This window comes from Astatotilapia calliptera, chromosome 7 (genome assembly GCF_964374335.1).
Source record: "Astatotilapia calliptera chromosome 7, fAstCal68.1, whole genome shotgun sequence".
Classification (NCBI taxonomy): Eukaryota; Metazoa; Chordata; class Actinopteri; order Cichliformes; family Cichlidae; genus Astatotilapia; species Astatotilapia calliptera.
This window is the reverse complement of record NC_137428.1, coordinates 23,914,918-23,940,355: the sequence shown is the minus strand read 5'-3', so window position 1 is coordinate 23,940,355 and position 25,438 is coordinate 23,914,918. Positions and strand designations below refer to the sequence as shown.

The 25,438-nt window shown below is 41.0% G+C and overlaps 1 protein-coding gene across 3 annotated transcripts in view; it reads right to left on the bottom strand.

Moving 5' to 3' along the window:
- The window catches only part of LOC113025707 (mediator complex subunit 13L), an 88,917-nt gene extending 77,718 nt beyond the window's left edge, over positions 1 to 11,199 (bottom strand). For 2 of the 3 annotated variants that reach the window (XM_080304271.1, XM_026173782.2), the window contains exon 1: positions 9,541 to 10,042. In XM_080304271.1, coding sequence (XP_080160397.1) covers positions 9,541 to 9,612 — 72 coding nt within the window. In that variant the 5' untranslated portion in view covers positions 9,613 to 10,042. Of the gene's footprint in view, positions 1 to 9,540; positions 10,165 to 10,585 lie in introns of those variants that run through there. The other variant, XM_080304272.1, reaches the window with a different exon arrangement.
- Positions 11,200 to 25,438: the final 14,239 nt, after the last annotated feature.

Here is a 25,438-nt window from a genome sequence, read left to right as displayed (position 1 = left end):
ACCAAAGGCCGCCTTGTGTGGATCTTTGGGACGCCAGTGGCTTTGACAAAACGGCGGTTTGACACCCTGGGAATGAGCTAGGCTCGCTAGTGAGTAATGACATCTTTATTTTAATATGAGCAAAGCTATCTGCTAATCATTAACAACTAATTAGAAATTTGTTGTTCATTAAAAATAATATAAAATAAACTGTTTGTTGGCACATTTCAGCACAGTGGAAATTTTAGTCTTTTATCAGATATGATACAAGACATATTATATGACAGTTCAGTCAAATTAGTCGAATGAATGAATGCCAAAGTCTCAGATTTTATATTGTTAATAATAATTAGCAAGTATTATTGCTCATCATATCACTATTTACAGCTAAATGTTATTTACAATTTCATTAATGCTGAACTTACAATAGATTAAGAATATTTGTTAGAAATTACAGCATTACTCCCCCCCGCCCCATACAGCTGGAATTCATGAGCTCCGATGTGACTGAACATTACCGTTGTACAGGATTACACACTGAGTTTTTGTGCAGCAAGAATGACTTAAATTGTATTAAAAAAAAATTACTCAGTGCAGTAATTGTACAATTAGCACTGCATGGAGGCTTTTTGAAATGCCTACAAGTAGTTAATAGTCTGATTGTTCCTGAAATTGGGCAAATGGAGCATAAGCAGTATGAAAAATATCTAATTTGGCTTGTAATTTCCTGCATTGATTTTTTTTCCCCCCCCCACAGGGATACCGTTTCAGATAAAAAGACAGCCCTCCATAAGTCAACATGACTTTTCAGTTGTTTCATCACACAGCAGATAAACAGAATATAAGGAAGGAACCTGAAAAGCACGAAACTGCATGTAGGTGAGTGGGTGGAGGGCTAAGGCATTGCCAGGCCATTAGTATCTCAGTAGGTCACACCTGAACAGGTTCCAACCTGCAACTCACCCGACTGCTGTCTGTAATCCATTGTTTTGCTTACTAAGTGGGCGTGGTAGCCAATCAGAGCTTTTACACTAAAAGTCCTCTGCACTCACACAATCTTATGTAATCCCACTCAAGTCCTCCTCTTGCATCCATTCACTCTTTACAACCCGATACAACAACAACATGGCATGAACGCTTTCAGCCCCGTGTCTTCACACTCACTCAGTCCTGTCTGGTAAATATTCCATCAAACCTCTTTGTGCTTCGCTATTACGCTGCAATGTCCATTTATTCCATAAAGCAAGCCAGGACTGAAATTGAGCTGTACAAATTTTCATTAGCATTTGAAAAATCATGAGTGTCTGCCTAATTCAAGATGAGAGAGAGCGCGCCGTTTGGCAGAGCAGTGAGAATCAATGCACAAACGGTCGTGAATCAACAGTCTGCACATAATGTGTTTGTTCTCATCAAGTACCCGTCTGATTGGTCGCAGATAATCTCTCAATGGAACATGAACACACGATAATTAGAATTTGCAACAGCGCGGCAGACAACATTAATGTTTTCTCTCTCCCCTCTTGTTTTGCAGCTCTATGAGAAACCCTTTAACCTAAGTGCGCTCTAACAGCAATTGAATCCCAGCCAGCCATGATATTGGCAAAGCTGTCTGGCTTGCAGAAAATATTTGCCCAGTTACAAGCAGGGCAATATCTCCCTTAAAAGAAATTCTCTTTGTCAATTGGCCTGCAGTCAGGTGGAGAGACAGCAAACAGATCTCCCCGAGGAAAGCCCAGCACGCCTGTGTGATGCTACATGAGACCTGCGGCATCATAAAACAAAAGTTTGACTGGTTTCTGGAATATGTCTAACAATTAGGTACCATCCTTTGGAATTTGTGTTGAATCCAGATGTGGAGGAGCAAAGTGAAATTCATGTGTAGCGGAAAACAGCAGAAGTAGGTGGAAATGTGACTCTGCTGGGGATATCTTTATTTTTTTTAGATAACAAATAACAACTGAATTGATGGAAACTGCCTTTACTTAGGATCTATAATTAACTACAACGTCAACTTGTTTTAGGAAAGTATGCATGGCTCCTTATTTTCTAAATATTTTCATAAAACATTTAAATCATGGCTTTAATGTATATCAAGAGCTGTTTTGCATCATCCAAGTTACAACCTCCAGGGCTGAAAAATGAAGCCAACGCTGAAGTGCCAAAAACTGCAGTGCCTCCAATGTCCATTTGTGGTTGGCTCTAAAAGCAAGTCAGTCCCCACAGACCCTCATGTTAAAATGTCCAACCTTACAATAGAGTTAAACGTCTTTATAGCATGGTAAAATACAGCTTTGGTTTTTATAGCTACTTTCCCCTTCATAACAGCTGCATGAAACTGATTTTTATTTATAACTGGCCCATTTAAATTTCATTACGGCTGAAATATATGCATTACTAGAGGTGGGACCACTCTGAGTGGCAGGTAGAATAAGTCTGAACTACAGCTCACAGCTGTCTTTGTGCTCTTTTGTACCTTTTGGATTATTTTTAATGTCATTATCATACAAATAATATAACCTACTGTGTAATACACAGTATCCATTTAGTCTAAATTGTATACATATATATATATATATGTATTTTTCTTCTGTGAATAAAATGTTTTCTTGTGCAAAGCTAAGAAAATGTTGTACTTTTTATCCCAGTATGACAAGAAAATGGCAAAAGCAACACTAAACAATGATGTTTTCAATACACATTTCTCTAAAAGTCTATCAGCCTATTCGCCAACCACCTACCAAACTTTCCAGCTGTCACGGGCAGCTGATGGCACCAGCTACTGCCCATTCCTGCCAATCCTCCTTCCCCTCTCAGACTTCTGTCGCCCTACACACATGCAGGAGCACCAGCGGGCGCTAAGAATAGAACACAGCTGGCACTGCTGGGTTTACATATTTCACACTCAAGCCACCGTGCTCCAAAATACTCCTGCACCATCCTGTCCCATATCCAGCTCTGGGACCGGCAGCGCTTCCTTCCCTCCCTTCCCGCCCACTCTGCCTTTGAACCGTTCTTCACCTCTGCGGCAGGTCCCTGACAAGCCCTCTGCTCAGATAAGATCCATGACTACGCTCGAGAGTATTTACGAGAAAAGGGATGTGTAGTGAAAACAGAAGTACGAGCGAGGCGATTCCCGTCTTCCTGTTTTCGACTCGTACTCTATCCTATTTCTGTAACTACTACACTGGTCATTCACAACTTATTTGAGTGCAGCATGTGTTTCTGACACAGAGCATGCCCTGTCCAGGCAGACAGGTGGGCCACTGCTTGAACAAGACCTATTGCCATGACAAAGGATTCCCTCTGCGGCGGCGATGGCAGATTAGTGGGAGGTGTTGCACAGAGGCTAGGTGAAGCCAGCGCTACCTGTGTGAACTACAAGCGAGCAGCCTGGAATGATCACTCCTTAATGCTGTCCTGGCTTCAGTGTCGCCCTTAAAAATCTTTGTATAAAAAAGCCGCAGCGCATTTATTTAAACAATGCCGGCATCTGATATCGAATGCCTAGATTAAGGTTTGTTTACTCATCATTTCATCTGACAGATCCTGATTTTGTAATCATCTTTTTCTTATTTATATACACATAGATTTGAAAGATGCTAAATTTATACTGACAACTGTATGTGTAGACAAGCCTGGAATGACTTAATCCCTTGTGCTATACACTTGCATATTCTATAACAAAACACACCAGTGAGCAGTTTCTTCCTCCGCTTTTATAATGTTCACCAAGGACAGCGTGGGGTGTCTTCCATTAAAAACATACGATTCAACAGCTTAATGTAGTCTTAACCAAGTTTAACACTACATATGTTGTAGCTAATGCTTCTTAAAAAATTTTCCTTTACCTTTTCTTGCTTATTGGCTAATTTATTCTTAAAAAAATGCTTGTGTTTACACAAGGAAACAAGTCATTCTGCGTGCTATCACTGCATGTCTTTAGCTACAGTTTGAAAAATTGTTACTAAATTGTTACTGGTTTATGGCTGGACTCCCATGATTTTGGCGGGTAAATAACTGTGACTGAGACGTGCACTGAGCAGGCCATTTACAGCAGAAGAATAAACAGCATCATGGTGACACTACATCTAAGCTATTACTCACATACTCCTGCTACTTTTGTATGTTTTGCTACTTATTAGATGTAGGGGGAACCTGATGCAGCATAGTTTCACGTAGTGATAGCATATCGATACAGGACAGACAATCCCAAAATACTCTGGGAATTCGATGAATAAGCGGGATAACCTCATGTACCACAATCCTGAGATAATGTTAGCCAAGGAAACCGAAAAAACATCCAACACCAGCACAATCACTCACACTTTTGATCATAAGGCGATTGGTACATGTCACCTGGTAGGAGGCAACCTTTCTGCAAACAGTTGCAGTCTGACTTGGACTGACTGCAACTGCTCTCAGCGAGATTGTCGAAGGTTTGCAAATAGTTGCAAGTAGTTTATAAATACAGACTGCAGGCATGTTGCCCTCAGTCTGAATGAATCTTTGTCAATGAGCAGAATTCAAGGGGACTCGACTCAATTGGCTGCCAGCTGGTTGTATTCTGGTTATGTTACTATAGAACAGGAATATTGCTCAGTGCAATTGTAATCGTTAATAGTGAATTTCTACACAGACAGCAACGGACTGTGTGATTTTTGACATCACAATTAAAGTTATCACAGTTAATTGCTCTATCATCAGAAACAGATTGAATGTAACTGCCAACTTATTGTTTAGTCTGAATTTTTTATTCATTTATAGCAGGTTCCAGTGACAGCGTTGGTATGGTAAATGGTAAATGGCCGGTATTTATATAGTGCTTTACTAGTCCCTAAGGACCCCAAAGCGCTTTACACGTCCAGTCATCCACTCATTCACACACACATTCACACACTGGTGATAACAAGCTACATTGTAGCCACAGCCACCCTGGGGCGCACTGACAGAGGCGAGGCTGCTGGACACCGGCGCCACCGGGCCCTCTGACCACCACCAGTAGGCAACGGGTGAAGTGTCTCGCCCAAGGACACAACGATCGAGACTGTCCAAGGCGGGGCTCGAACTGGCAACCTTCCGATTACTCGCAACTCTTGAGCCACGATCGCCCTGATGCTTGACAATCTAATCTCATTTTGCAGCAAGAGAAAAACTGAAGTGACATAACTATCTTTTTGGTAAAACAAATACTGACAAAGTTTAACTCACAGTTTTTCATCCTGCAATCAGCGAGTTAACTGTCTTACTACAACAGGCAGCCAAGTGGAAAGGCATGCGGTAGACTGAGCTCAGCCGCAGGCTGCCGCTGAGAACCACAACAACATATGGGTCCTGGGTGCTTTTGTAAGGTGATCATAATTAGCAGTTTAAATAAAAAATGATAAATCTCTGAATATCTCAAAATGTTAAAAATATCTATCGTATTGAGAGGACCGACAATCTACTACTAGTAATATACGTGACATTATTTGCTAATAATTATTTATTTTTAGAGGTCATTATGGTAGAAACAAACAAACAACCTATATATATATATTAAACAGCTATACATTTTTCATTCTCTGAGTGTACCAAATACCAAAAACAGTAGTCTTGCTGTATAGTTCCAACACACAATTCAAATGATGCCCAGTTTAACAATTTCTTGGCTCAGCAGACCACGACATGCACACTATCCAACCACCAGCTCTTTTTCATCCCTAAGCAACCTTGCAATATTCTCTACCATTAATAACAAGCAGACGCAAACAGCTTAAATTAAAAAGGCACTGCTCCTGATTACCTGCTTCTTCTTACAAGCCATGGCCGCTCACCTGCCATAAATCAAGACGCCGCTGTTAATGCTATTCCCTCAGCCTCATCTCTTAGCATTTTTATGTCCACGCCAGACAGTAGCATCATCATTATACAAGCAAGATCTCTATTGGAATACAGTTTGGCTAATGAGCACCTTTTAGTTGATCACATTAGACCTCTACTTGAGGACACTTAATTACCAGTGTTACACTCCACGTGCCTCTGTCGAGGGGGACAGGAGAAGTCCTTTAATTAAGGTCTCTCCATTCCACATATGTTTGCACAAGCCCGGGATGTAGGATACATTCACACCCCGGATGAAGGCGACGAGGTGCATGGTGTGTACGCACACGCAAGAGTGGGAGGACTTTAGTGTGCCCGTGCACTTTTGCGATACATATGTTTGAGTGTGGGAATGTGGGTGTTTATTTTTCTTAACCACCACCTCTCTTTTTGTGTTGCTGCTTGTGTTTGTGAAAGCATCTCCGGGTGTGTTTGTCTGCCTGTGTGTATAATATGACGGGTGTTTGAAGTTTTCCTCCAGAGTCTGCATGGTTTACAGTGTGCCCAGTGCAAACACACACACACACACACACACACAGGCTTCCTGTGTTGTGAGGCTCTTAACTGTCTCCTCCTTGCGTTTCATATTCAGGCTGGGACTCAGTCTTACAAGAACCTGCCCAGTCCACAGAAAGATGACTGTTCCCTCTCTCTCTCTCTCTCTCTCTCTCACTCACTCTCTTTCCCATTACATTCTCCCTCTTTAATTTTCTCTCGTGCTCTGTCTCACTCTTTCACTCTCAGTTTCTCGCTCAAATAGGCTGAGGCTAGCAGTCAGGAAATGCACATCAGTCATAATACTTTCCTAAAATGAAAACAGATTCTGCTTCAGTCCATCAGCCTCTCCCTCTCTCTCTGCTCGCTCCTTTAGCCCAAAACATTCCTGTTTCTCCTCTTCTCCCTTTCCTCCACCCTTCCCTGTTTCAGTGCCACTTCGACTTAGCTCACCGTGTCACCTCTTTTTCCTTTCTTTTTTTTTTTTCTTTTTTGCCTCCCACCTAAAAGGTTCTTGTTTGCTTTCTGTCACAGATGGATGATCTCCAGCACACAAGACAGTTGTTTTGTGGGTTGTGTGATTGCAGCAATCTCAAGAATCTGACACGGGCCACACGGAGCTCATGACAGTAATCCTACCGTGCCCCCATGAAGTTCCCACATTATGGGAGCTTATGCTTCCTAAGGTACCCTTGTTTTTTTACTGGTGCGGGTTGCAATAACAGTAAGCAAGTCGGTGTGAGCGACAAGGTTAATGCATGCTGGAATGCTGTTTAACAGGCTGTCAGAGCAGGAGCGCTCAGTGATTAGCCACTAGAACACAACCTAGAGGGAAAGATAAAAAACACAAACATCCCACCTCAGAGCCAGTTTTATTGTCATGAAAAAGAAAAAAAAACCTGATGCTGCCTTCGACTGATTCATAAAATCAGAAGAATAGGAGTAGCTGGTTCATCTAATCTACAAAGCAATAGTAACTAAGCTTCCACTCTACCTTTGTAGCTTTGTAACAGTTACCAGCTACTTTCCTCTAAATGGTTGTTTCCTGATGTGCTTATAGTTCAGACAGAAAGACCTCATCTCCATCATGCCTGCATCTAGTGGTGAGTTTAAAAGCATCATAAGGAATGAATGCACTGCAGGAGACCTGTGCATGTTAAATGTTATGAGTATTTATATATTCTACATTATGCTGTAGATCTTGTATTTTAAGTTGTATTTGTAGCTTTCTTTTTTTTAACATATTATATTTATTATATTGTGATTGATTACCTTGGCCAAGCCTCCCTTGTAAAACAGATCTGAGCTCATTGGGACTTCCTGGTTAAATAAAGGTAATAATTACTCTCCTTGTTGATCAATATTCCATCCACTAATCAATAACCGTTTCTGCATTAAAGCGACGCCTGCAGGAAACAATAAGCGCGAATATGCTGAAGATTTTGTTTGCTGATTCATTTCATTCCCTTCGGGTGATATTAACAGCACCTCAACCTCCACCTCTGCCGCATTTTGTCACATGAGCATCAAAATGCAACTCTTCATTGCTGTCTCTTTGTCTCCATCATCCCCTATAATCAGGATACTCGGTGTCTCATTAGTGTTTTGTCCCGTCTTGGAACTGCATGAGTCCTGCCAGTGAGCAACCACTTAGGCACCAGCCAGTCATAAATATTCTAAACAAGTCAGCTGATGGATGGTGTCTTTCTCCCTGCGTTTGAAAGGGATGTTCACGATGGCCAATAATGCCACAGCGAGTGAATGCAAGCTCTCTCCCCCGACACACACCCACGCACACACAAGGGAATATCCGCGAATGACACGGTGACAGAGAGGCAATCGATGTTTTCTTTTCTGACAGGCTGACTTCTAGCGTAATGCCAGTGTTTCTGTGCAACTGCAATCCAAACAAGCGTCTCAAATAGCTCGAAATCCCCCCCTTTGTTCCAGTTACAGACACCAATATTACTCAAGTACACAAGAAAGAAGAAGTGATGATTCATTTTGACTTTCTGTGCTAACTACAAAGTCTATTCTTCCCCTATCTCCTGTTTTGTGTCGTGCTTTTTAAATCATGTGACATGTGCCCCTATGACTTCAGTATGTAGTGTAACAGGGTCCCAACTGCTGTTGCAGTTCGACAACCTGCATGATCACCTAAAGAAAAGCCCCCAGGACCCATATGTTGTTGTGGTTCTCAGCGGCAGCCTGCGCCTGAGCTCAGTCTACCGCATGCCTTTCCACTTGGCTGCCTGTTGTAGTAAGACAGTTAACTCGCTGATTGCAGGATGAAAAACTGTGAAAGCACCGCCGCTCGGTTCTCTTCCACCCTCTGCAAAAATGCTGCTGCCTGGAGAGTCAAAAACACCTTGTTTTCAGTGTGAAAGTGCTGCTTCCGTTGTGTGCCTAATACATGATGCTGCCTGTCAAGATCTCTCTTGCTTTGAAAAAAAATTCTCTTGTGAGACAATTATTCCACTAATTCTCATTCTCAGATCTTCTTCTTTTTCCAATTTATGAGATAGGTAGCATTTTTTTTTCTAGCAGCGCCATGCATAAAACTATTATTTTCTGAAAATCGGAGTTTTTTTTGTTTTTTTGTTGTTGTTTTTTTTTTTTTTTTTGGGGGGGGGGGTTCTTTGGGTTTTGTTTTTTTTGGGGGGGTTTTTTTTGCTTTATTCTCTGGCTGTAGAGATATCTGACAGCGGCAGCAGCAGGGCTCCTTTCCAAGTTAGTTGCTTGGCAATGCGTTAGAGTTCCTGCAAGATTTCCAGTGAAATGATTATTTAAAGGGGGTGGAGGATAATGGCCACTGTGCTCTTCATAGGGAGAAAATAAATGACTGTTTATCTATTGTTTACTTGCCAGATACATGCAAATACACAAATAATTGACCAGTCAGTTGTAGTAGCATTTGAACCCTGCGTTTTAAAGCGCCACGAGATTTGTTTTGGTTTGAAAATGTGATAGCAAAGTTGAATTATCCTCGTTAAACCCTCCTTTTATGATATCAGGCATACAGTGGTGAAATATGCTGTTTATTCCGAATCACTAACCCGTGTTAATGATTGCCTAATAACAACATCAGCGATTGGTTCACCTTCGTACAGCAGACACACATTAAAGCGTGCCTCCCCACTGTCTTATGACTTGTCCATCACAGCCGCCTCGCGTGTCTGTGACGAACATGATTTATTAATACCGTACCAGAGAGAAGATGTTGGAGTGGCAGTCCTCAAGGCTTGCCCCGTTAGCCACCCAATTCGCCGATGTAGTCATAATGGTCCGCCTTTGGGGTCGTCAGCGCAGGGCATGTCGAAATCCTACATCGGTTATCAAACACCGAGCAGGGGCTGACAAATCGGTTCCCTCACGAATCTGCCCCCCAAAAATATAAAAAAAAATTAAAAATAACAATTTATATATAAAAAATGAAATTTAAAAAAACAAGCAGGTTTATAACCTCACAAGAGGTCCGGATAATAGGCTCGGAGTGGTCGGATGGGCGTTTTCAAAAAGAAGTGCAAAATGCATTAAAAAAATAAAAACAAAAAAAGCCTGTGTTGTAGTGTTGATATATCCAAGCGTGTGCGGGGGATCACAACATTGTTACAATCCAGGTCGGGCGATTCCAAATCTGATCACTGTCAACAGCCGGAGAGCGCACAAATGTATCCATTTCAATCCCGAGGAAGATTCGCCTGTTTCCAAATCAGTCTCTCCGCGGATAGTTTCATCATTAAATGACCGTAATCCATTTGTAAGGGGGGGGGGGGACGACGACTCCCTTTTCTTCCTCGCTCTGGGAACAGCCTACCTCCTCTCCTCCTCCTAAAACAAACAAAAAAATTAAAGAGTCAAAACTTCTTGAAATATAATCGCTGCACTGCGAAACAATCAAGTTGAGGAGCACGCAGGATATCTGATTCCGTTTCCACAAGCTGATGCACCACTTGTGATAGTTTTCGAGAATCGCGTGTGCTATTTATAGCCGTCTTTCTTGTCACAACCGTTCCTCTCACAATAATGTAACCCCAGTGCGCGTGAAAACACACACACACACACACACACACACACACACACACACACACACACACACACACACACACACACACACACACACAAACGGGTGGTGCGGGCAGGAATGTTTAATCCCTCTGTTGCTCTTGAATTAAACGGGAGCGCAGACGGAGAGGTCTCTAAAAAAAGCTTCCCCCTCCACACACACACAAACACACACCAACCAACCAACCAAGTGCTCCTCCGCGGCAGGACGGACAAAGTCGAGCGGGCTCCTCAGTTAGCCTGAATCATGAGTCAAAGCGTTGAGACAAGAAAAAAACTCTTCTTGCAGGGTTCACTCCACCAGCAGGAAAACGACAAACAGGCGTCTGTGCAGACGGAGGTTTGAAAAAATCCTTCCTTCCTTTCAGCTTTGTATCATTACGAAACGTCCTCTCGCGACCACAACAGCCTCAGTCTTGCACACCAGAAAAAAAATACATATATCAGGTAGGATTTCTTTAAAAACGCACAGTTCAAGCAGAAGTGTCCGTCCTTGTCTGGCGCCCGTTGCTGACATAAAGAATATGTTGCATGCTGCAGATATAAAGATATTTGAAATGTCTCATAAAGCACCACCTCGGCATTTAAAAGCGCATCCTCCTGTTTCTCTTTCGCTATTGAATTAAATCCTCAAAGGCGTGTTTGGTTTCCTCGGCGGCGACTCCTTCCTCATTGTTTATCTCTCAGACGGCGTTATTATGCAGCTATGGAAGTGTATGCGTGCGCGCAGCCCGAATGTGTCACTCTCACCCTCCGTGTCTGTTTGTTTTACGCCGAGCGCTGTGGCGTTTCTTCGCGCACGATCGTCCAGCCCACCGCGCATTGTAATGTAATGGCGGTCGGAAGCGTACTACCCGAGACTCGCCTTTTCCATTTGGCCAAGTTTGTACTCACGTGATCAAAGTCCAGGATTACAGTAGTTGAGTGTATTTGATATTAGAGGCGGACGCGACAGTGCGCTTTGTTTCTGTGATCTTTTGTTCTGCCTGAAACGCGCCGTGAAGGGTTATTATTTTATTTATTAAATATATATATATTATTTTTTTTATCACTGCACGGTGTCATTCTGTGATGCATTGGTTACATAATGTATCTGTGCTCTCACAACAGAGGATGTGACAGAATAGAGGTCAGAATGACTTACTGAGCACACAGTGTTTCATAAGAGATATCTATGTAGGTTAGTCTTACACTCAGCATGTGCATCACATATAATCTGAAAACATTTCTGAGGCTTGTCTCACGCGAAAAAATGAAAATACTCAATAGGAGTCAAACCAAAGATTGGGAGTTATTTAGAGTGGTTGTATTCAGGGCCGCAGCCAAGATTTGAAAGACACACAGGTTATCACGAGTCAAGTCCACCATGAACCCCACCCTAGCCCCAAGGCCTAAGACGCCAGAACCAAGGTCATGTTGAGTTGGCTGTTTAACTGTATATCTACTTACTACTATATTTCAACTATTGTTTTAGTGTATGGTGTCAAAAAAGTTAAATATTTATTTTTAAAAACATTTAAAAATGCTAAAATGCATTTTGAATATATTTTTAATGCTAAAATATAATTGTTGCTGTCATCAATGAATTTTCGAATGTACAGTTTTACAAAAAAAGAAAACAGTCAAGCACTTTTTTTTTTTAAATTAAGATACCGAATTCCTGTTAGTTATTAAGTTATTCGCCTGGTGGTGAACAAACTATACTGAAGGGTGTTTCTTTCGTCTCTTTGCTTTTTACATTTTTATCTATCGGGTGTTATTAATGATAGATCAACAAATAGCTAATATTGGGAGATAATAGTAGCCTGCTGATACGGCCCCATTCAGGCTTTCGCAACTGGGCAATAGTTTGCTAAAGCTTTTACTATACATTAAAACAGCATTAAAAGTGAAAGCACCTCTGTAATTTTCTTACAGCTTTACATATTCCAAGACATTAAGGCCACACATTTGATAAATGCTGGTTTGAATAGAGATTTGTTGGTTTCCTCTCAAGATCAACAATTGTGTACACACTTAGCAAATTCTGTCATTGATGCTTTTTTCTTTGTAATATGTGTAGTTATTGTTTTAGCATGAAAATAGATCAAATAAATAATTTGAAAAGAATCTCATGCTATTGTTAAATTTTAATTTCAAATTTAAGTAAGCCAACAAACTCAACCCATCACAAATACTTCGCTCTGAACGGATAATTGGAGGTGAGCTTCCCTCCCTCCAAGACATCTACAGGAAGCGCTGCCTGAGGAAAGCGGGGAGGATCATCAAGGACTCCAGTCGCCCCAGCCATAAACTGTTCAGACTACTTCCATCAGGAAGGAGGTTCTGCAGCATCCGGTCCCGAACCAGCAGACTGAGAGACAGCTTTTTCCATCAGGCCATCAGACTGCTGAACACATCATAGACACCTCACCTCCACTACTTCAACATTATGCACTCCACACTGTATATAAATGCCTCTGTTTTGCACATGTCTCAACCAACTCTGTATATTTTTATATATTTTATTTTATTGTTTACTCTATTTAATTTGTAAAATATGTATACACACACACACACACACACACACACACACACACACACACACACACACACACACACACACACACGTAGAAAAACATATTTAGTATACACATCCAGTAATGCATATACTATTATATATTGTACATATATTTATTAGTCTCAGATTTAGCCATTCTTATATTTTGCTTGTTTTACATTATTGTATTGTTGCACAACTCTGTTGCTTGTGAAGCTCGCACACAAGAATTTCACTCACATGTACTGTACCAGTGTACCTGCACATGTGATGTGACAATAAAAGTGATTTGATTTGATTTGATTTGATACTTACTCGGGTTTCCAGGCAGAATACCAAAGACATGAAATTGCCTGGAAATATTCCAATTTTTGCTTGATTTAATCTATCCAGTGGAAGTGCATTATAATAATATGTACTGATTATTATTCTGTCAATGCAGTGTACACAAGTTATATTTATATTACAAGTGTGCTGTTAGAGATTTTGTAAACTCCATCCATAAACATGCGGTTCAGGTCCTGTGTCAAGCAGTCTCCTTTGAGGCTTAAGAACAAAGCATTATTATGCAGACACTCTTTCCTTGTACTGCAGAGGCCATTCAGAAGTCAGCACATAAAATATTTGTGTTACTGTTAGTGACTCACATGCTGTACATGCATTATATTTGCTTGGGTTTTCTTTATGATTGGATATCAAAGTTAACTGGATTCGGTCTTTAATCTTGCTCAGCAGTTACTTAGTTATGCTAACCTGATGCTCTTTTTTTTTCTGAAAAGAGTCTTTTCTGACTACACTGAAGTAACTGGGCTGCTCTTGCTCAAAACAGAAGAATATGCAGACCTTTGCATGTGGATCCCCCTAGAGGCCTTAAGATTCAATAGTTACTTTATTTAGCCCAAAAGCTTTTCATCTCTCCGCCCTCAGAAAAATGAAATATGTCATTGAACACTGACCTGATCTGACTTTTTCATTTGGAGTCATATAATGATTTTTAAGTGCTTACACACTACAAAACCACCTGCCCGTGTATTATTTTCCCTCTGTTGAACTGAGATGTTATCTTTAGAGAAAAAGCAGCTGAGAAGGGCCACCAGTGTCTCACAGCCTTTGTATGACTCGTTAGACGCATTCTAAAAGTGACATACATGAATAATATATATAAAAAGAAATTAGTAATATAAAACAGTATTTGTAATAATACTAACAATAACTGACTGATGTAGTGTTTTGATTAATTTAATCATGTGAGTCATGACTGTCAGGTGGACACATGATGCAAACTTTTCACGAAATTTGCAGCCATCTGAACCTTATTTGAAGTGTATAAACAGTTGCTCAGTGGCACTTCCAGGCTAATCAGAAGATCCTTTCCACACAAGAGACGTTACCTCTAATTCCAGATCTAACAGAGCTATTTACGGATGTCTGTATATTCCCTTTGTTGCCTTATGTTTCCAGTGAAGATCGCAATATGCTGACTTATCTAGTCCATCCTGACACTGGTTCAGTTCTCACATTAATCACTACATACAGCTTTATGTATTTGAGAAAACAGCCAGAAGCTGGTACATATTGCCACAGACCAGAAGCCTTTAGTCTGGTGATTCCTCTCATATCTGCACAAAAAAAAAAAAAAAAAAAAGCAGAGAGAGGGCAAGATATGAATCAGATGGATGAGCGAGAGGAGCTTAGCCTGGTGGTTATCGATCCCTTTGCTCCTGGAATGATCCAGAACTCATTTGGACACTTTTCCCCCCTCTTTTGTTCAATACACCCTTAAAGGCTTTGAAGACTGTTTGGCCCACTTGGTGTGAAGCTGATAGGATGAGATGCTATCAGTTTGAATAAATCTATTTCAATATGCCACACATTTCCCCTTTGTCAGGCCCCTGCTGACCGAGGAGAAAGGAAGCATTACTGCTGTGATTAAAGATAATATGTTTGTCCGGACAATCTGTTTAGATGTGCCGTGCATCCGTGTGCGCTTTATTCAGGAAGTGTGTCTCCTGACATGTAAAAGGACGCTTTATATCAGTCAGGACATCAAGTTTTATTAATGCTCCTAAAAAATGTGTTTGCGGTTCTTAAATATTTATTAGTGATATTAAATATTCATGATGAGATATAACAGCCAAAGTTTAAGTTGGAAAACATCCTTATTAGTAAGATTTTTTTTTCTGTTGCTAATACGCTTGAAAAGGTTTGCACCACATGAACAATGACAAACAAAGACATTTCCTATAACTGTGAAACTGCTGTGGAGCAAATAAAAGTTGTTCACAGAAATCAGCCCTGTCCCCTGTGATACCAAAACAGCTCTGACTCATGTGGGCACAGACACAGGACCTCCCATGGGAATGTGGGCAGCAGAGCCTTTGGATTCATGGGGTGGTGAGATATCTGTGCATCCCATTTGTTCTGGCAAATCTCACGGTCACTTGATCTGATCGGGATCTTTGGAGTCCAAATCAGTACTTTGTGCTTTTTGCGGTGTTCCTGGAGGCAGTACTGAGCAGTGTTTATACGGCGCGCTGGGTCACCCTCCTCTGCTGCCGAGGCAGCTGACACTTGGGGAAGGCGCTGCCTTTGCCAGGGTGGGTTAGGTACATGTCAAAAAATAACATCCACTGCGTTATTTTAGTCACGTTTATAATCAAGAGTAGCACACGGTTCATTACAAATTTGACATGTTAACAAGCGTGATTGTAAAATATATACTTTAATTAGGCTATTTATTTAATATGAGGGCCAAAAAATGGTCACATAAGGGTGTGAATAATAGAAAAACACCAATAATTGTCATCTTGTTAAGCCACCTCCATAAAACTATTTTCTTCTGCTCATCCAATTTAAGGTTATAGTGGTGGTGGACACCCCAGCTGTCACAGGGCGAGAGGCACGGTACACCCTGGGCAGGACAGCAGTCTGTCGCAGGGCTAATAGAGCAATCCATGCTTTCTCCACACAAATTTCCCAGTCAGCCAGCCAGTATATTAAAACCCACAACCTTCTTGCTGTGAGGTGACAGTGCTAATCACTGCACCACCGTGCCATGTTTCACCCACAGGAAATGTATTTTAAGGTTGTGATACAGCTTGCACATGTAGTTGATTGCTTTTGATAAGGCAGAACTAGAGACATTCCTAGCCATGGATTTACACTTCATGAAGACGTTACTTTGAATGTGATTGTGAAAATCAGTTTTCAGGGACAAACACTGCTGTGTTTTCCAAATGTTTCACACAAAGGCCGCCATCCACATTATTATTAATTCAAGACGAGCATATTGCAGGGGATTATGGGCATCAAAGGGAGTTCATCATTCACAGCCAGAGAGGAATGTGTTTCTTTTGAGAATGAGCAGTCGCCTCGCAGTATCTTCATTAGCGATTGATGAATTACCGTGTGCTGAGTTAACACGCACCTAGCAGCAAATCCTCTCGGTAAAATCAGATGGGATTCTCGCCTCTCTTCGTGGGTCCAATACCACTCTGGCATTTCCTGGAGCGCGGAGAGTCTGGCTGAGAAGAATAGATAGTGTGCATTATAATGAACATGGGCTGACACCGCCTCATCCATCATTTCACCCGGGAAAATTATAGCAGTGCCAGAGAGAGAAGCAGAGAGAGGGACTTTAAAAGAGGGGATGTCTACAGGTCTGACTTCTCCTAGGCTGTCATCGGCTCGTTGTTGTTATTGTTTTTAACTGCTCAATCTGATTTTGCTTTGATTCTTAGGAAGATACTGTCTAGCTGCTGGGCTCCACTTCAGGTTACTGCATATTAACTTTGCCATCATAGGCCCAGAGCCAAATATTCTAAAGACAATCCATTTTAAATGTCTGCATATAGGCACGTTGCATGTTGGTCAGTCACTTGATCCATCACTGGTGTAAATATCTAGAAGACAGTAAAAGCATCCCCATCAGATTTTGCATACACATTTCCTCTTAGAGGATGAATCCTAATGACTGAGAGGATACCTTTCCTTTTATTAGTGCACCATCGGATTATTGAAAGCCAGGTGATCAACATTTACATTATTAATTGGCTCAGTTATTTTATACATACATTCATATTTCCAAAAAGATGAATCTTACTGTCTTTATTAAATTGTCTAGTGACTTACCTGTGCAGGTATGAATATGTCTTGGAGAGAGGGCAGTGGGCAATCCTGGAGAGTAAGAAAGGGCTGAGGAATGGAAAAGCAGTGTACCAGTACTGATTTTTTAAAAACAAGGCTGATGTGCAGAGTAGTAACTACAGAGGGATAAAACTGAGGAGCCATATCGTGAAGCTATGGGAAGGAGTTGTTGAAACTCGGTTACAAACAGAGCTGACAGTCAGTTGGCTGAGAAAGAGCACTGCAGATGTGATGTCTGCTTTGAGAGTTTTGATGGAGAAGTATAGAGAAGGTCAGAGGAAGCTGCACTGTCTTTGTGGATCTAGAGAAAGCATATTATAGGGTGCCAAGAGAGGAACTGCGGTACTGCATGAGGAAGTCAGAAGTGGCGATGGTGAGGATGGGGCAGCGAGACAGCGGTGTGGAGTGCAGTAGGACTGGCACATGGGTTTAAGCTGGTCTGTGCCCCTTCTTGTTTGCTGGTAATGGACAGGCTGACAGATTAGGTCAGGCAGGAGTTTCTGTGGACTGATGTTTGTTTATAGACAACACTGTGAACTGTAGTGAGAATAGTGAGCAGGTGGAAGAGATGCTGGAGAGGTGGAGGCATGCACTGGAGAAAAGAGGAATGAAAGTCAGTAGTCAAGTAAGACAGAATATATGTGTGAGTGAAAAGGAGACAGGTGGAAGGGTGCAAGGAGAAGAGGTAGGGAAGGTAAATGAGTTTAAATACCAGGGTTCAACGATCTAAAGCGATAGACAGTGCACAAGATACCCAAAGGAGAGAGTCCAGGCAGGGTGGAGCAGGTGAAGACGAGTATCAGGGGTGATTTGTGACAGAGCGATAACAGCAAAGACTGAAAGGAAAGGTTTACAAGATAATAGAGAGACCTGGTATGATGTATGGCAGAGATGTGAAGATTGGAAATGAGCCTATCAGAGGGCAGGTGGGCAATTTGGAGACAAAGTCAGAGAGACGTGGCTGAGATGGAGGCAGATTATTTTATTTTATCATATCAAGGGATGCAGATTTTTTGTTTATTTTTGTTTATTTCACTTCTCAGTTGTGATTCTGAGCCCCACTCCATCGTGTAGAACCACCATCATCCATATTTTATTTTCTCTGATGCTTTGGTTCAATGCTTTGCTTTCTGTCTAGTGCCAATTTGCAGACATTAGCATGTTAAACATTGTGCTGTTCCTGCTCAGCATCAGAGTGTTACCGTTATTATTATGAGCTAGCTTGTGTTAGCATTTAGCTCAAAGTCTCACAGAGACGCCAGCATGGTGGTTGACTCTTCTGTTGTCAGTAGTAAAGCAAATAATTTCAGTAACTGCCACTGACTAATCTTTTAAAGGGTTGCAAAGCTGACGGCCGACTTTTGGGAAAAGGTGGCAGTACAGTACAAACAGGTCACCAGTCCATTACAGGGTTGACAGAGAGAGACAACAATTCATGGTCATTCATTTGCACCTAGAGCTACTTTAAAATCACCAGTTAGTCATTGCATATAGAAAGGTGAATAATGAAAGGGAAAAACAGGATCCTCTGCTCCATCTGTGTGGGAAACTGGAGGATCTGGGAATTTTGTTTGCATGGTTTGGGTCAGATAGTCTCCTTAAAATGAAGGGTTATTGTAAAAAATAAAATAAAATTAAAAAATTAAGTAAATTGCCCTGATTGATTACTTTCATCCCATTATGAAACATCCCTACCCTGTAGGAAGTGGTCTCTTCCAGGATGACAATGGCCCCATCAATATTGCACGAGGAGTCACCGAATGGTTTGATGAGCATTAATATGATGTGGATCTTATGCAACCCAGCTGAATGTCCATGGGAGATTTTAGCCTGATGCGTCAGACAGCGCTGTCTACCACCATCCATCAAAGCACCAAATGAGGGAATGTCTTTCATGAGAGTGATCCTCGTTCTCCCTCCGCTAGACTTCCAGGAACTTTGGAATCAGAGCCAAACCCCATTAAAGTACTCTGGGACTCATCATCTTACCCATGCAGTTTATTCCTGTTTTTCCTTTAATTTGTCCTCAAGTGCGGGACTTTGGACTGTGGAAGCATCTACATGTGAGGAAACAGAGCGGCCCTACCTGACCTGCTTGTCTCTTAAACCCACTTTTTTGCAGTGAGGGGACAGCACTGCCTGCATGTTTTAATATTTTGATTTTTTTGCTACTACTAAAGGCAGCACTGTGCCTTTCACCAACAACATCTCTCTGTCCCCTATGAACCCACCATAATTCATCCTGATACCGGTGCCAATCTCCTGATTACCTTTTTTTCTGAATGTGCAATGAGACAAACTTAAATTACACACCGAAAGTCGAATTATTCTTATTATATGCAAGGACACAGGAGACGGTGTATTTGTGTACCTGCGTGTGTGCGTTTTTCATCTCAGATCTCGAGTGATTCACTCAAGCACGCTGTGAAGACTGTTGTAATGGTGTTTCCGCAGCATATTGATTTCACGATGAGCAGATGATGTCTTTGTAAGATGACTCAAGAGATGGGGAAATTAGATGTTATCGCGCAACAACAGAAGATGAGGAATCATATGGTAGGTTATCTGATTTTTAGAATTACGTCGAGCTGTCACACTCACCGCTGCACAGGGTGTACGCAGCGAGCCTCTAACGATGCAGAGAAGCTGATTAGCACACACAAGTGCGAGACGGTAAACAAAATATAGATTTTAATTTACATTGCAAATAGCAGCTGCAAAGTTATGCAGGGTAGAAGATAGCCCGGAGGTTAGAGCGAGGCCTTTAATCCTCAGCGGCCACTATAGAAACGTGGTTTCGTTGTGGAAGAGTATGGCTGGAGTCATGTGTGGCTCTTTCATGTAGAAAGATTACCACAGATAGTGGATTTGAAGTGACCACGGCAACATTTCCACTTGGCTGCACCCTCTGATGCCACCTGAACAGAATTCAGCAGGAGCCTTCAAGCGCTCTCATACATAATGTATTGCTGAAGGTCTGCTCAGTTTTCATGTTCTCCTAATTCATTTCACAAAGAGAGAACGAGAGAGAGCTCTGCCAGCATACAGAGCACACAGACTGTATCACACGGTAGTGCTTGGCAACACTGACACCAAGTACATACAGGACCAGTATCACTGATACCAAAACCAATATTCTTAACCTATAAAGGAGGCTAACGTGGGGGCAAGGAGTGTGTCATGACTTATGAGATGAATCATATCATCAACTTGCAAATTCTGAACAGCTTTCAATGATGACTAAATAACTGTGAGTTTTACTTTCCACAATAATAAGTCGACAAAACACCTTTTAGCTTTTCATGTGTTTTGAAACTGGGTTTGTTAGAGACCTGGAATGTAACGCGTCTGTTTCTAAAGCACTTTGGATGAACTTCTGTTCTTTTAAATGTGTCATAAGCTATAAATAAAATAGACGTGACGGCCAACAGAAAAAGGTGCAGGCAGATTTCACAGTGTGTCTTTGAGGTGTATTTTTTCCATTTCCAAAAAGGTAATAATTTATTTAAAACAATTAAGCGAGCTATGCTGAACATAGAGGATAGAAACAACGTAGCAGTTCTGTCATGCTAGTATTGAGCCAATACCAATACTAGAGTCAGAATAAATACTGAACCACATGAATAAAAGGCAGTGTTGTCATCATTTATCAAAATGAAGACCCTTATTTCCCTGTATATAGCAGAATGTAGGTCTTTTAATGACACCATATAGATTTCCTAGCTGTAATATCTGATGTTTGTTTTTGTTTTTTAAATGATTTAGTGTTGATTGCTATTATTATTTCACCCCACATTTTCAAATCAAATACTCTCTTTGGACTTTATTTTCAAGTTGGAAATAAATCAGCAACTACACAATAGCAACAATGTGCTAATACCCCCTTCTTCCCCCCTTCAACACTTGTAACAGCTTAATCCAGCAGAGTTCTTCACGCTCTTTGTCTTCACATTTCCAAGAAACAAACTGATATTTATTAGCTTAACGCTCAGTGACACGGCTCTGGCCGTGGCCTTCATTTTTTATGTCACCTCCCCTTATTTTCTTTTGTGGCCGTGATTTGATGTGCTGTGATTGTCTTTTGTTTCTCTTTTGCTCACAGCATAAAATCATTCATGAAAATCAATCCAAACACGACCCGCTCTTCTATTTTTCAAAACGTAGCCTTCCCCTGACCTCAATAAATCGACCGGCGAACGTTAAACATTTCAGTTGGTGCCCTTAAAATGGCCTTTCCACAAACATAGTCCTTCACTAAAAGGGGGGCACTAAGAGCAGCGTGTGTGCATTTGTGAGAGAGAGTGAAAGAGACCGAGTTGTGTGGCAACCACCACTTTTTAGGCTTTTTTTTAATGCTTTTACCAGTAGTGGGATATAATTATGGCCCAGTTCTAATCATTTTAATTTTGTCCATTTGTTTTAGTTGATTTTATCTTAAAGAGAACAGACTTTTTTCCTGCCCTTTTATCTGAGAGTCAAATGAAAAAACACAGGATATTTCTGGTGTTCAGAGAAATCATCATGAATTTAATAAATGTGGTTTTAAAGGGAGCTATTTCTGTGAAATTTGGTTGACTGGCTATGGTAAATGGGCTGTTTTTTTTTTTTCACTCTTCCGTAACGATACTTTGGCATACAAACCAGAGCAGCCGGGGATCGAATCACCAACCTTCCAATTAGTAGACATGCCCTAACTCAAGAGAAGTCAGCAGTAAATATGTGCTGTGCAACATGCATGGACAGACTTGTAAAAGGCTTCCAACCCCACCACTTCTAGATCTTATGCAGTGTAGCTCTAAAACCTTAATTATCTTGTTGATTGAAACCTATATCATCATTCACTAAACAAGAAGCTCGTGCTTTCCATAGCATCTTATTGTAATTTTCTAACTTTTTCAAGCTCAGCGCACACACACATACCACAGCAATGCATCAGCATCCTTTTTCCCTCTTCTTATTTGGGGCTTTTTACCCTTTATTATGACAGGACAGTTTAGATTTAAGACAAAAGCTGGGAGAGAGAGAGAGCAGGAAACAGCCTGGGGCAGATTCACACCCGGGCCTCTGCAATAGCCTTATGGCACATGGGTCATCTGCTCCAGCCAGTGAGCTAAACAGACACCCTCACTTTCAGGCTTTATTGGGCATGACTGCTGCTTTAACTCCAGTCCACCTACTGAGAGTTTCATAGCACTCAGCAGCACAGTCTGCTCGCAGGCACCAGATATCAACCAGCAGCTGATTGGATTTTAGTTTGTTATCCACATGTAGCATAAAACCTGTGAACACATCTAAGCTTTGTCCAGTGAATGGGCTTCAAACATCGGAGCCTTTAGCAGCTGCTTTTCAAGGGGCAAGCGCTTTAGAGAAACCACACAGAGTGAAAGCTCTGAGCCAAGATGGCGGCCTTGGCAGCGTTCAAGTTTAAGTTCAAACAGGTTATGTGCCTTGTGCATCCCAAAAGAGGGAAAGTCGCACGCCTTACTGTCAATACAATGTTTTTTAATATGGGATCATGAGGAGCTCAGCAAAGCCAATCTGAGACTCTGAGGCACAAGGTCAAAGCAAGAAAAAAAACAAAAACGGGTTTTTTTGAAGACAAGAGGGCCAAAAAAGGTACTCATACTCTTCCACTTTGTACTTACATGGACTGTACAGTTAAACCAGGAAAAGGGGATTAGGGAAGATGTTATGACAAGAAATGAAGGCATAACACCACTATCTCTGCTTTCAACTCATATTTCAATGGAACGTAATAATGCACATAAGCTCAGAGAGCACGCACCAAGCAAAAGAGTTCGAGTTTTACCTCGTAGCAAAAGTCGCGTAGTGTACACATGTAAAGTAAAGATGCTGTACATTTTTAGATGTCTTTCTAATGCCTGACATAATTTATATTTGCCTGTTACCTTCTGTTTATGAGAGGAATGAAGCTGGCCTAAAGGGGAGATAAAACGTGTTCGTTTCGGAAACTCTGGGCTTCATCTAGCTTCAGTATACATTTTTACAGGAATTGCATGAAAGTAGCATAATTAGTCCATAGCTGTTGTTTAGATCATGGCATGATGTGTTGCTCTTTGAGACCTTTGTGTGCCTCACTTTGTCAGACAGGTTCTATTTAAGTGAGGTTTGATGGTAATCAGGCCGGGGTGCGGCAGTGACATTGAACTCAGCTGTCGAAGAAAAAAAAAAAAGTGGTTAATTATAGCTAATTTATGATTCAGCAGGGGAAGGGCAAATACTTTTTCCACGTAGGCCCAAGTTGTGAAGTGAAGTGAAGCTGTGGAACAGACTAAGTAAAGATGTGAAGCAATGTCCAAGCATGGCGCAGTTTAAAAAGCGGTTTAAGGATATGGTTTTTACAGGGTACAGGGAAAAGGTAGAGATTTGATAGGGTGTTCTTGTCTAATATTTTCATGTGTGTGCGCATGCACGGGTTTGTTGGTATGGGTGTATGTATATATATATATATATATATATATATATATATATATATATATATATAAAAATAATTGTAGGCTGTGTATCCTTGAGGTGTTAATGGGGTTATTGAAAATGTGTATATGTGCGTATGTATGGATAGATAGAAACATATATGTGTATATATTTAAAAAAAAAAAAAAGAATTACACATAACATATAATGTAATTGCAAGGAGGTATTTCTGTAGTCTATTGATACTAGATAGTGGAAAAGGGGTGGGATTAAATAAGCTTATGCTTCTTCCTGCTCCTTTTTGAACATGGACGTTATTTGGAGTTGTGGTTGCTCGTTTTCCTTTTGTTTGCTTTGTTCATTTGTCTCTTTTAATTCTATTTTTTTTATACTTTTTCAACATGTTCAAAATAAAGATTCAATCAATCAAAAGTTGGTTTAGATAGCTTCTGTTTAAATCATCATTTAGAAACTGCATTTTGTATTGACTCGTGCTATTTGTGTCTTATATTAACACTTGTTTGACCATATGAAGCAGTTAAATGTGACACGTCCAAAATACTTAGCTTGGACAAATACTTTTTCATGGCACTGTACTGCCAAAGAGCACAGAGAAGTTAAAACTTGAGCAACATTTGGAGTTTAAAGAACAGCTTTTTAGCCTTAATAAAGTGCACCACCGAATGTGAGTTTTATCTGATATATATTAAACTAAAAAACAAAACAAAACACTCATGACATTCAAGTTTTTTTGCTTCAGACTGTGGATATCAGAGTAGGTTATGGGGATGTAGAGGAGCAAATGAAAGGGTGGGAAATCATGGAGAGAAAACGCACACACACACACACACACACACACTGAGACATGTGAGAAGGAGAAAGGCAGGTCTTTTGGCCACTTGTGGCTTTCGTAACCCAGGCACAAATCATAGAGGGACATGGCAATTGGAGTGACAGATGAACAATGCTCCCCTTTTCCAGCCCCCTGTGAACAGGCCCATCCATCACAACGGGGGAGATTAATTCAATTCATCAGTGTTTTGTCTCCATGGGCCCCCTAATGCCACCTGATATTGCTCAAAGGGGACTTATAAATGTTTGTGGATTTGATGCGAGCTTTGCTGCTTGACACCGAATTAAAACATTACTCTTTACTCGTAGCAGTACACAGTTTTTGCCAATAGCCTGCCATCCACCTCTGCCATAATTCTGATCAAGATTAATTCTTATGAAGACAAAATTGTTTGCCAAAGGCGGCCAACAAGAACATTAAGTAGAGTTTGCAAAGAGAGGAGGGCTTTAGTAATGGAAGATTGATGGTTGCAAAAGAAAACACAGGTCAGGTAGATTTTATTAAGGCATTCAAGATGTACAGCACCTTGAGGCATGTTGGCACGAGACTGCCTAAGCTCATTTACACAATGACCAATTTGTCCTCTACAAGAATGGGCGTTTTCGTCTCTGCTAGCCAGCAAACACATTATTCACAAAGAGCAAGGTAGAAGCAATGTTTGTGTTAAATTAAAAATAAATAAAAATTTAAATGAGGTTTTAACGGTGCATAAACACAAAGCGCTTAAAGCCAGACTTTGAGTCATGAGGCTTATGGACATGCAGCACAACAGAAAATGTCTGAGGTTCAGACATTACCATATGTAACAGAGTATAAGCTCACAGTGCAACAGCATGACTGCAATTGTGCAGAAGCAGTTCTTATAGTTAAACAGCTCGAGCCTTATCCAAAAATTGTGTTAGTGATGACACCCAGTGGCTGCAAGATGCACAACAAGCGACCTTTTTTTTTTTTTTTTTTTTTTTTAAATAAATGTAAATGCCTAGTTGTGGTCTGAAAAGGCTTCTCTCGAGATGCCGTAGTTCATTACAGTTGAATAGTATCGCTGTGGAGATGCCCGCGTTGTG